General features: G+C 40.7%; 1 protein-coding gene across 1 annotated transcript in view; it reads left to right on the forward strand.

Moving 5' to 3' along the window:
• Window positions 1-13038, forward strand: part of AGTPBP1 (ATP/GTP binding carboxypeptidase 1) — a 105865-nt gene that overhangs the window by 49618 nt on the left and 43209 nt on the right. Inside the window, exons 15-22 of the mRNA XM_065406008.1 lie at window positions 1190-1273; window positions 1536-1622; window positions 1709-1857; window positions 6890-6977; window positions 7753-7897; window positions 9038-9191; window positions 9999-10179; window positions 12880-13009. Of these exons, the coding sequence (XP_065262080.1) occupies window positions 1190-1273; window positions 1536-1622; window positions 1709-1857; window positions 6890-6977; window positions 7753-7897; window positions 9038-9191; window positions 9999-10179; window positions 12880-13009 (1018 nt within the window). The remainder of the gene's footprint in view (window positions 1-1189; window positions 1274-1535; window positions 1623-1708; window positions 1858-6889; window positions 6978-7752; window positions 7898-9037; window positions 9192-9998; window positions 10180-12879; window positions 13010-13038) is intronic.

Consider the following 13038-nt stretch of genomic DNA (forward strand, 5'->3'; position numbering starts at 1 on the left):
GGGGTTGGATGCGGAGCAGCGGGGCCAGGGGCGATGAGGATGGGTGATGAGTCCCACTGTTACGTGGCCAGAGCCAGGGATCGGACCCAGCTGCCACATGGCTGGAGCTGTGGGTCAGCGCCCAGGGCCAGTACCTGCCGCCACATGTCCAGAGCCCGGAGCTGGGTGCCAGAGCCTGGGGCTGCATGGCTTGAGCCAGGAGCCAGCGCTCGCTGCTGCACGGCCGGAGCTAGGGGTCAGCGCCATGAATCGGCACCTGGGGCTAGTTCCCGCCACCACGTGGCCAGAGCCCGGGAACAGAGCTGTGGGTTGGCGCCTGCTGCCATGCAGCTGGGGCAGGGTCCGTGCAGCTGTAGCCCGGGGCCAGCACCTGACACACAGCTGGAGACAGGTCTTGGAGGCTGAAGCCCTGCAGCTGGAGGCCAGGGCTGTGTGGCCGGAGCCAGGTGTGTGTGTATCAGTACCCACTGCCCTGCGGTCGGAGCCTGGGGCTGCACGGCTAGGCTCCTGAAGTCCTACCGCTGGAGCCTGCGGCCCAAACCCCCTCCCCCAAGGTGGGTCAAGAACTCAACTTGCTCCTGCAGCGTTGTGCCCCACCTCTCTCCAAAGGCAGTGCAGGGTGGCACATCCAGGAGCAACAAGGAGGGAGTGGGAGGGGCCGATGCTTCTCTCCGCTCCCCCCCCATCATTGCCCAGGAGGCTGTCATGGCCGCATGAAAAGCCCCTGGTGGCTGCATGCGGCCACGATGGCCGCATTTGAGAAACATTGGCCTAGCTCTTAAAATCCCTTATAATTTTAGTTACAGAAGGACTTGTATAAATTACTCTTATAACTGAATCATTTTCAAAGGTTACCTAGATTTAAGCACTAATATCAAATAATATAGCTAATCACATACTCTGAGCTTCTTCTATAATTATAAGAACAAATTATTTCATAAAAGTTAAATCCTAATGGGTTTTGTACATGCAGATTCAACCCCTGCACATGCAAGTGTTAGAATTGGTCAGCTGTGTATGCAGGTGCTTACATACCACAAGTGCACACATGGGGATGACATGGAGGCCTCACTGAAAATCAGGCCCTGCATGTTGTGTTATAGCTTTGGTTGACAATCAGATTGGTATGTACCATTTCTAACTGCTGTTCTAAAATGTATTTTAAGTGAGGACTCTCTTCTTACTACAGGACAAAAATATCCCAAGATATTGAAAGACTGATTCATCAGAATGATATTATAGACAGAATCATGTATGACCTTGATAATCCCAGGTAGGCTATATTTGTGGTAAAACAATCTTCAATTTGATGATTGCCAATTTTGTTTTCTTCAAGGAAACTATTCTGGCTTAAGATAAAGATGAAGTCTGTGGTAAAGCCTGTAGTCCTAATCAGGGCAATGCTGTACCTTTTTTGCTGTAATCCTGAATGTATTATTCTAGATAGATTTCCAATCAAAAATCTGAATTAACAAATGAGTTCCAAAGATCCATTTCACTTACTTAAAATGGTCTTTTTTTCCTTTCTTTTAAAGTTATTCAGTGCCAGAAGAGGGGGAGATTTTGAAGTTCAACTCCAAATTTGAGTCTGGAAATCTGCGCAAAGTTATTCAAATTAGAAAGTAAGATATCTTTCATTTTCTTATTTTGCATATGTACTGCGAATTTCTTATTTTAAGAAGACTTATTTCTCTTTGTTAATCTTCAGAAACGAGTATGATCTCATTCTGAACTCAGATATAAACAGCAATCACTATCACCAATGGTTTTATTTTGAAGTCAGTGGAATGCGGCCAGGCATTGGTTACCGGTTTAACATCATCAACTGTGAAAAGTCGAACAGTCAGTTTAATTATGGTAAGACTTCTTTTCAAAAGGGATGGAAAATTAGCATGTAGGGAGACCTACTGGACTAGCCAGAACAGGATACTTCCCCCCCACTGGGATCACTGGATTATTCATCTCTTTTTATTACAAATCAAACTCCTAATATTTCATGTGACGATGTCATTAGAAAACTAAAATAAGTGATTAAAAGAATCCATGTGTGCATGTGTTTAAAATTATTTTTCAAATGGAAAACCAAGGAAGTATTATTTGTTTGAGTAAAGCTGAAGTATAAGAATGCTGTTCCAGGCTCCTACTAAAATTGTGGTGAGGCTATTATCATAAGGTGCTGGAAAAGACCAACTGAGTTCTACATGGATGCCAAGAGGATGAAAACTGGGAGCCATTAAAGACCCTCCCTGAAAGTTTGTGCGTGTTTTAGTAAATGAAAATAAGTGCAAACAATGTCAAACAACTTTGTCTCCTGGATTTTGGGGATTTACGTGTGAGGGAAAATGTCATGTTGCTGAGAAATTAAATGTAATCAGTAAGTCCATGTAGGAGACCAGAATGAGCTATAGGTTTAAGTGGAAACAACTCAAGTTCTCTTTTCAAAATTGTTTATTTACATCCCCACTTTGGAAATGTTCATACATAGATATGTGATATCTGAAATTTCTAGCCAGTAGTGTCTGTTGAGGTTGGATGGACACTCTTCCAAACTACATGCTGACATCCAAGTGTGTTTTAAAAAAAAAAAAAAAAAAAAAAGAGCATGGTCCCCACTACTGTTCTTTTCTTCCATCCACCAAAGGATCAGTGGCCTTAGAACACTTCCTTCATCCTGGTTAGTTTAGTTTTTTTTAAAAGTTGTTTTTTCACCATTGTCATTGTGGGCATCCAGGGCTAGTTTTTCAGCCTTTCTGTGCCTCTGTACCAGTAGTTGGGTCTGCAAACCTCTGTGGCACTATTAAGGCAGACTTCAGGTGCTGTGGTTCTTGTGATGCCGCAGTGTTGGTCACAGACAGCTGTGTTCAATGCCTTCAGTACTTGAGCGAAAGATCAGACCTAGATAGATGTTCTATCTATCTTGCCTTCACTTCCTGAACTTGGAGGAAGCACAAAAATCCCATCAGACTCTTTTTAGTGGAGGAAGCTTGAGACTTAGTTGGCACTCTCGTACTGAATGTCAAGGATAGTCTGTTACTCAAAAGACCTGAATACCAAAAGAGCCTGCTTGTGACATGGATCAAAGCAGAATGTAAAGGTCAGTGGGAAGAGCATGAAGCCCTGCCATTTAGGCCCAAGAGTCCAACTAAGTGTCAAGCTATCCTCCATTTCTCTGGATAATCAAATTGAAAGTTAAATAGTGTTTCTCTGAATCTGCTGTGCAGCTAAGCAGAAAGAGAAGGCTCCATTTTGAATTATAACCCACTAAGAAAAATTCAGGTGCCCACTCAATAGTTATAATCATTGCAGGATAATACTGTTTCACAGAGCCCATAATTAAAATGGGGACTCATTGTCACAAGAAGTTGTTGAGGCCAAGAATTTAGTGATAACTCTCAATATTCTTGTTATCCATAGAAATGTCTAAACCCTCTTGAATTTTCCTATGAAATTTTTTGGAAGGAATATTAAACCTCCTGCTTGAAGGCTTGAGCCAATCTCTGATGGAGGTTAGGATGAGCCCTACTGTGAAGGACACCCCACCTCTGTTACACCTTCTGAAGCATCTGGTACTGTCCACTGTGGGGAGACAGGATAGCATGGGCTATGCAATTTTGCTATTCAGACCTAGAGAAACTCCTTACCTTGCTGGTTCTGCCCATCCTGGACTTTCAGAATGAGGCTAGAGCCTGTACCCAAACCAGACATCCTTGCACCGCATAGCTTGAATGCTGCCTGGATAATGTCTTCAGAGAGAAGCTGATCTGCTGCTGTTCAAGACATCTTGCTCCACAGTGGAAAACCTTTAACCAGGCTGACATAAAAAGCCAAATGAAAGAAATGTTTCTATTTAGGCAGTTCAACAACACCTTTCTCCAGTGGCCGCTCCAATTGCAGTGATACTAGACAGTTTACTTTCCTGAAATAATTGGGTCTGTCTCTAAGCCTGATAAGGGTTTAGCTGGCAGTGATCTCTGCAAATCCTCCCTATTTACAAGACCACATTGTCTTTTCACATCCCACAGTGAGGGCAGTCAGGACCAAGGGTCAGAGCTGGGTCAAACCTGAGGCTGGGAGTAGCGGAGGAGTCCATAGGTTCCAGGCCAGGGTCAATACCAAGGTTCAGAGTCAGGTTTCAGGGGCTGGGTCAGGAGATGAAGTCCAAATCAAGCTGTGGTCAAAGCCAGGAGTTCAGGAGCAAGGAGCAGGAATAGTCGTGTCAGTTACAGGAGACCTGGGCTGGTGCCTGGACATTTCCTAAAATACCTCTTGAGTTTATATGGGCCAGGGAGCCAATCAGGAGCCATGAGGCTGCAGGCTGTCAGACCGCTGGAGGCTTCCCATGGCCTGTGTCCACAGCAGGTCATGGGCAAGTGGAGTGCAAGCTTGTGGCAGCATGGAGATGTCAGCTGCCTGGCAGTTCTGCAGGCCTGGGTTCTAGACTCATGGGGCCTTACACTCACCAGTCAGGAAACACCCCTACTTCTTGAGACCCTACTTCACTAGTGATTATATTGATGGGGTCTCCCTCTGAGCCTACCGCTACTTGCTCTGTTTATCTGTGAAAACTGCCTTTCTGGTAGTGTTTTGCCTTTCAGATAGGAGGGATTCATGCCCTCAAGGCAGGCCCCCCATATATGGTCTTTCACAAGGACAAGGACTCCCTCAGGCCTCACCCTAAGTTTTCTATGCAAGGCAGCTTCTGACTTCCTTGTCAATCTGTCGATTCACCTCCTGGTTTTCTTTCCTAACTCACATTCTACGCCAGGTGAAATGAAACTTCACCTTAGATAGAACCAGGCCATTCAGGTACACACTTAAAACTTTCAAACACCATAAAGAACCTAAGAGAGAACCCATATCATCCCTGAGACTAAGTGGGCCTTGGTCTATATCAGGACTTGTTACAATCTGGATATGAAAGATCCCCCTAGACTTATTAGGGCTCAAATGGCCTCGGTGGCCGGCTTAGTTCACTTCCCAGTATCAGAGATAGGTAGAACAGCAACATGGAGCTTGAGCCACACATTTATCACTTGCTGTTCCTTGGTACGAGCTTCCAGGTCAGATGCTAGTTTGGGTAGGGCTATCCTACAATCACAGTTCACTTCTTAAAAAACTAGGCAATTAGTAGTCACCAAGAGTGGAATCTGTGTGGAGAATCACTTGAAATAAGACCAGATATGTAACCGATAACAGTTCTTTGCAATGTGTTGTCCACACAAACTTCTTGCTCAGATTTTTTTCTAAACTACTTCTAGCAACTCAAAAGTCATAATCCTTTCCCTGAAACCTTGCTATGAAACGTGTAAAATTCCTGTTAGAGCCAAGTGAACTATTCTTAACAAATAATGGACTCAAACAAAGTAAGTCCTATTATCTGCTTCCTAATTATCATTAGCAAATTTTGATTTTTATGAAGTTGCTGGATAGTCAAAACTGACTGCAGGCTTGTCTGCTCAGTGGGGTAATGCATACTATGGGACTGTGATTTCTAAAGCACACTAACATGTTGCATATTAATTGCTCTGTTTAGACCAGGGATGGGCAAACTTTTTGCCCCGAGGGCCACATCTGGGTGGGGAAATTGTATGCAGGACCATGAATGTAGGGCTAGGGCAGAGAGTTGGGGTGTGGGAGGGAGTGCAGTGTGCAGGATGGGGCTCAGGGCAAGGGGTTGGGGTGCAGGAGGAGGGGGCTCAGGGCAGGAGGTTGGGGTGCAGGAGGAGTGCGGGAGAGGGCTCAGGGCAGGGGGTTGGGGTGCAGGAGGGGGCTTAGGGCAGGAGGTTGGGGTGCGGGGTGTGGCAGGGGGTTGGGGTGAAGGAGGCGGTGTGGAGTACGGAAGGGGTCTCAGGGTAGGGCGTTGGGGTGTGGGCTCCGGCTTGGCGCCGCTTACTTTGAGCGGCTCTGGGCTAGCAGTGGCACGCAGTGGGGCTAAGGCAGGCTCACTGCCTGCCCTGGGCTCGTGCCGCTCCCGGAAGTGACCAGCATGTCCGGCAGTGGCTCCTGGGGGTTGGGTGTGGCAGGACAGGCAGCTCCAATGCGTGCTGCCCTCGCCTGTGGGTACCGCCCCCAAAGCACCCATTTGCCGTGGTTCCCGTTCCCAGCCAATGCGAGCTGCGAGGGGCGGTGTCTGCAGGCGAGGGCAGCGTACGAAGCCTTCTGCCCCCCACCCCGAGGGGCTGCAGGGATGTGGTGCTGGACGCTTCTGGGAGCGGCACAGGGCCAGGGCAGGCAGGGAACCTGCCTTAGCCCCACTGCGCCACAGGGCTGGCAATGCTGCCGGCCAAATTGAAAGCCCTGACGGGCCGGATCCGGACCACGGGCCTTAGTTTGCCCTCCCCTGGTTTAGACGCTGCTGCTATGCTCTGAAGGTTTGCTCACATGCCTTAATGTAGTACTGTTTGGCAAAGGAAACATTTTTTCTAATTTACCTGAAAAGCTCTGCTCATAAAACAGTTTGTTTTTCATTGGTATTGTGGTTATCCGGTTTTTCAGGTGGGTGGATTGAGATACAAGAAGGTTGAGACTTCCTATGAAATTTTATAGTGACAGTTGGTTAGATGTGATTGAATCTAGGATCTTACTGTTTTAGTGTCCATTCGAGCCACTGCATTATTTTTGAATTACATTTGGTCTTTTTGACCCATGTTTCATTTGTACGTTGCTCATCTTGAGTCATTTTTCATTTTATATGTCTCTCCGCTGTTAGTTAGAAGATGGTATGACTTTCAATCTTTATAATGGACTCTGTAGGTTAGACTTCCATAAAAAATGAAATGAATATAGTGTGCTTACATGAGACTGTATTCAGATGCGATCCATTGCTCGTTAGCTGTACAAACAGAATTCAGTGCCCTTAAGATAAAAATCTAATGCATTTTTCTTAAAGGTATGCAGCCCCTCATGTATTCTGTTCAGGAGGCATTACATTCCAGGCCATGGTGGACTCGTGTTGGGACAGATATTTGTTACTATAAGTAAGTATGCCAACAAAAAACGTAGGTAAGCAAATCTGTGTTATGTTGAAGATTAGAACAAAATCTAATTTACATGACTAGAACAAGCACAAACATGAAATGTATTGTGGTAATTTACTTTTAATATTTCTATAGCAAAGCAATTGTGTGGTTGGCTTTTTTTTTTTTTTTTTTTTTTTTTTAAGTTTCTTAGATGTTGACAAATGAATTTAGAAAATAAATTAAGTATTTTGTTAATGCTATGTTGATAAAATTTTCTGGGAAAATTGTATTAATTGAATAACTTGTGTATATAAATATTTAAGCATATTTGTATTAAGAATTTAACCTTAATACCTTTAATACCTCACATGTGGTATTGTTGACTTTCTTTTTGGGTTCCTGTGATGGAACCTTTTTCTAGGTATTTACTCCTTGTTTATTGGAGAGATCTTGGAGTGTAAAACAGGAAAACTGCTTATCTTTACAAATGGCCCTGTCGTGGGAGGAGCTGTAGGGTCCCCACTTATCATCCCTTCGGTTCAATGGCTGTCTGTTTTGGTTCCCCCTCCCACCCTCACCCCATTAAAATTTCCCAGCATTTCTACTCGAGTGCGTTTCTACCTGTAGTAGCAGCAGTGTACACAGCAGCATACAAATGTTGTAACCATCAGATGATCTCTCACTTCTCCGAGCCAGGAGGTTTTCATATTATGTTCAGAAATGATAACCTCTGATGTAGTAAAAATATCTACAAATCTCTAACACTTTTATGTTGGTTTCACTTCACTTTTAGGAATCACTTTGCTAGAAGTTCAATTGCTGCTGGTGGTCAGAAAGGAAAATCCTATTACACAATTACATTCACAGTGAACTTCCCACACAAGGATGATGTCTGCTACTTTGCTTACCACTATCCATATACGTATTCGACTTTAAGGGTGAGAGAATCTTTGAACTTGATTACTTGGATGTCCATTTATATTACTGTATCTCTTTCCATGAGAAAATGCTGATTGCTTCCAAATATTAGTTCATAGATACGAAAGTGTACATAAATGAAAGCATATATGTTGAAAAGAATAAAACACTCTCTCATCAAAAGTTCAAGTAAGAAAGGAATCAGTCTGTTACAATATATGTAATGAGTTTGCTTGTTTTTTAGAACAAAAAACTTCAAGAAATTTGACATGATCTTCATTTCCCCTATACAATATGTCTGATAATGATAGGAATTACAGCTATATCAGTAATTGACTTAGATGTTCCCTTCTCTCCCCTCCCTTCCCCCCAAAAAGCATTGAAAACACTGACAGCAGGAGAGTATGGATAAAAGCTGACAGCTGGATATAACTCCCCTGTAAAGTTGCCTAGAATGACAATTGTTTACCATGATCTAGATCTGTCTCCCATTGAAGTCTATTGAGAGTTTTTCCATGGACTTCGGTGGGAATTTGATGAGGTATACATGGCTAAGATGATAGTGTCAAATTTAGTCTAGGTTCTGTCTATCAGATCTTATCTGTCTACTTATACCTTGCTCATTATGGATGTATCTGAACTACTAAGATTAAGATTACGAAGTATTAAAAAGGAGATGTTTTCAGGATAATGAATTGAGTAAAATTGGGGTGTTGTGAGGTTTTGTTGATGTTTGTAAAGCAAAGTGAGCTGCTTAACTAGAATGTGCTGCATTGGTTATATTAACAAAAGCAGATCTGGGACTCAACATATAGAATAGATCAATATTGAATGAGGCTGATCATTTGGGACCATTCAGAAACCAAGTGGCTGCTCCTTGAGGGAGTATCATTTGGTTAAAAACAGAATAAAAGGGTGGTGCATAGAAGTGGAAAGTGCTCCAAAAAAAATTAAGACTCAAAACACTCTATACAAAAGAAAACATTAGTCAGCTTATAGATGTAGTGGAAACCTAAAAGGTATTTCATGGCCAAAGTAGTGATGGGAGAATTATCTTCTATACCTGGAACAATACAAATTAAATACTTAAATAAATCTTTATTTATCATATACAAAATTGCAAAGGACTTAAGTACCTTTTCATCATTTTGGGGATGAAGATGCATCTTCAGAAATTGGAATCCATGCACAACCCTCAGCAGATCTATTTTCGACAAGATACTCTGTGTGAGACCCTGTCTGGGAACAGCTGCCCTTTAGTCACTATCACAGCCATGCCGGAGTCGAATTACTATGAACATATCTGTCAGTTCAGTAAGTACAAATTCTCTCTGATCCACTTAAAATTATGTAATGTTACCTCTTTCTAAAAATGTTAATGCTTCATTTGTCTGCAATTCTTGGTGGGGTCCTTACTGTAAAAATAGCAAAACTCAGTTTTATATTCATGAGATTACCACTGGTTGGTCTGCTCACATTTATAATTTGCTTTTGTGTTTAAACAAACAAAACAACCCCACCTGATTCTTGAATTGTTAAAGATAAATTTTGGACCTGCATGTTTTCTAAACATGATTTTTCTTTCTAAAAAAAAAGTACTGTCAACTGCCAAACAAGATTTATTCTTATGCTAAACTTTTTAAATGTTATTTCAAGACAGTCCCTAATTCCTCATTCTTTAGTGTTCTTCATGATCTCATAGAAATTCTTTTTAGTGCAAAAATGTATTTTCCACGGAGCCCATTTCATAAATCTCACATAAGGACTGGTGATTGTACCACCATATGGCCCCCAAAGCATCCCATTTTTTCCTGAATTTCTCTCCCTTATGAAGAGAGGAATTTCAATTGTATCATGTAAGTTACCAATCATCAATTCTTTTAACAGATGGTGTTTATGTAGTTGTTTTTTCATGTTGCATTAAACTTAAAATCCATTGAGGCACTTGTGTAACAATCAATATTTATGATAAAATCCTGTCATAAAGAATCCCGAATTGATGCAAATGCACTTGTACAGTATTTTTCAATCACCATCCACCAACTCGAGATATTTATTGTTTTCAAACTGTTTTAATTTACTTGTTTTACATCTTGCAATTTTTGTGAATGCTTCTTTTAGGGAATCGTCCTTACATTTTCTTATCTGCTCGTGTACATCCTGGAGAGACTAATGCAAGCTGGGTTATGAAGGGAACATTGGAATATCTTATGAGTAATAACCCCACTGCCCAGAGTTTACGAGAATCCTATATTTTTAAAATTGTCCCTATGCTCAACCCAGATGGTGTCATCAATGGAAAGTAAGTTAAACTCTGCTCACAAAAGTACAATTAATTAAAGATCTTTCTGTATCTTGTAATAAAAACAATGTCTAAGTCTTAAAATAAAAATGCAGTAGTTTTCCAGAATTAACACAGTCAGTATTTAGGCTCGATTTTTTTCATATTTGGATTTTTAGTCTTTTTCCAGTGGTTTGCTAGCTAACAAAACTACTATAAACAAATCTTACTGACAAAATATTTTCCCAATTTTCTTTAGTCAAACATATGTACTAGTAATTTTAAGAGCCTCCGTGATCCAGACTATGAAAAACTTCCTTTTATATACTGTCTGTTTTGAGATGGCACTTTTTTCTAAGAATTAACTGTGGCTTTAAGTCATAGCCCTGGGTACAAGCAGTAACATGGAATTTAATAGGGAGGCTTATGCCAGTGAGAGTGGAAGAGGAAGCGCAGCGTACATAGTGATGGGGCCATAGACTCATCCATTGATGTCATGTGTACCAGGTATGCGACAAATTCATTGGAATGTTAGAACACTACTGCAGCACAGTTGTTGGAATGGAGGGCTAGCAATGAAGTAATTAAAGTATGAGCCAAATATGTAGCATAGGTTAAGGTTTATATACTGTAATGAATCCAGATTTCTCACAAAGCTGTCTTCTAGTACTTTTTTGTTGGTGAAGAATCAGTAGTGTAAATGTATTCCTATACAAGAAGGTAATGCTGTCTCTGTGTTGATTTCTTTGAATTTTACTATTAAAATATTATGTTCTCAGGATAGTGTTTTTGTAAATTGCATTTATAAAAATAAGTCCCTTCACAGAACTTGCTTTTGCAATATGGTTTTCCAGAACATATTTTATCATAGTTTTACATATACACATGTACCCCTCACAAATATCTCTTGGTAGAGCAATAGATAGGATGTGCTGTTTGTCTGCCCTAAATTCTCAACTTCTTAAAGTCCCCAGATTTCTGGTTTAAAGAACACCAAATTGACACAATTTTATATCTTGTTATTAACTAAGCCTAATAACTAAAATAAGGTTTATACAAAGATATTTCAAATAATTAAAAATAAAGGTCAAAATCCAACAAATTTTACACATTCTCATCCAAAAATTAATAATCCTTACATCTAATGCAAGAAAAGATGATGGTTTATAATCGCTCTCAGATAGAAGGGTGTTATTGAAGTCAATTCAATATTCAAACACTTTGTCAAAAAAAGGACTAAAGCAGGGGAAAAACAATTCCCAATTTAATTCACTAAGGCTTAACCACAAGGTTCCACACTGCTATTCTTTAATATTCGTATCGCCACCCAGTCCCCAAAGGGATGGTCACAGATGTTTCAATATCATTTTTTTAATAAAGAATTCTAGGAGAAGCTCAACTTACTACATTCGGCTACCAAGAATTTAGGTGGAAATAGTTTTCTGAGGTTAAATCTGTAACTTCTCTTTAATTAGTAAACATGACAGCAGGTGTGACTACTTGCTCAGAAAGTTTCTTAAAGGTGCTGATATGTGGCACATAAATAGCCCCTCTGGGCTTCAGAGCTGCTCAGTTGTCCCCCCTGCCCCCAGCCATACTTACTCACAGACACTCCAGCAATCACTCACTGGTTAAAAACTCATGCTAATGCATGAATGCCAAGGATATGTCTCTGCAGATTGAAAACCAAAAATCTAAAATAAAATACTTAAAATGTCTGTATGAACTTGTTAAACTTACAGTACTTCTTAAGTCTTTCTGAAACATTGCTTGCTGTAGACACTGATCTTCCTGGTTTCTGTTAGTCTTCTACTAGCTAGTTGGTCTCCTCAATGCTACCAGGCTTGCCTGTGACAGGTCTTGTATGTTGGCTGATGATGGGTTCCATATCCCTGTCAATTGTCAGTCAAAGCAGGGGTGTAGACAAAAGCCTTGCTTGAAATTATGTGGCTTCTGGAGTTGTGATGGTGTATAAAGGGTACATGAGTTCTCTTTGAAGCCACTATTTTAAAGGTTCACCGCCATGCTTCTTTCTTGATGATCTGAATAAGATTCCATTGAAGTTACCAGGCTTCCCATCCAGTTAGATTTGATTTGATCATCTTAATGGAGATCGGGATATTTCCACAAATTAGCAAATTGTATGAAGAATTCTAGAAGAATTCAACAGATTCAGCAAATCTATCACTGAACATCGCTGACAGTTGACTGTCTGTCTATTTAGCAGTTCCAAAATATCAAATTGAGCAGACAAATTATGGTCACAAGATCATGAACTAGACAAAAATATTGAACAATAAAATCATTGACCATCTTACAAAAATTTAAATTTAAAAGGCTAGTAATTTTTTTTAAATTAGAACTTATAAATTTGGAACTGAATCTGTTGACTTATCACACACATTCAAACATCCAATTTTCACAACAGATAATTTTACTTCCTCTAATCTCAGAGCAAGTAAGTATGCAAATATCTTTAAATAAAAATTTACTTCCCTTTAATTTTATCTGATCCAAGTAAAATATATTAGTAACCATTAAATTAACTCTTCTGCAAGAATAAAAAATGTTCTTAATACAAACTTGAATTTAAATTCACTTGACCACACAAATTGAGTAGTTGTGTCACAGGCAAAACTTGAATTAGTGAGGGTAACTTTTAAAATAAAAGTGAGGTTATATTGTGAGACATACATTTCTTTATAAATTTGTCTTTCATAGCCATCGCTGTTCTTTAAGTGGGGAGGACTTGAACAGACAGTGGCAAAACCCAAACCCAGACCTTCATCCCACAATTTACCATGCCAAGGGCTTACTACAATATTTGGCTGTTATAAAACGTTTGCCTCTGGTGAGTATGTGTGTTTGCCCAAAATAGGC

This window comes from Emys orbicularis, chromosome 6, assembly GCF_028017835.1.
Source record: "Emys orbicularis isolate rEmyOrb1 chromosome 6, rEmyOrb1.hap1, whole genome shotgun sequence".
In the NCBI taxonomy this organism is placed as follows: Eukaryota; Metazoa; Chordata; order Testudines; family Emydidae; genus Emys; species Emys orbicularis.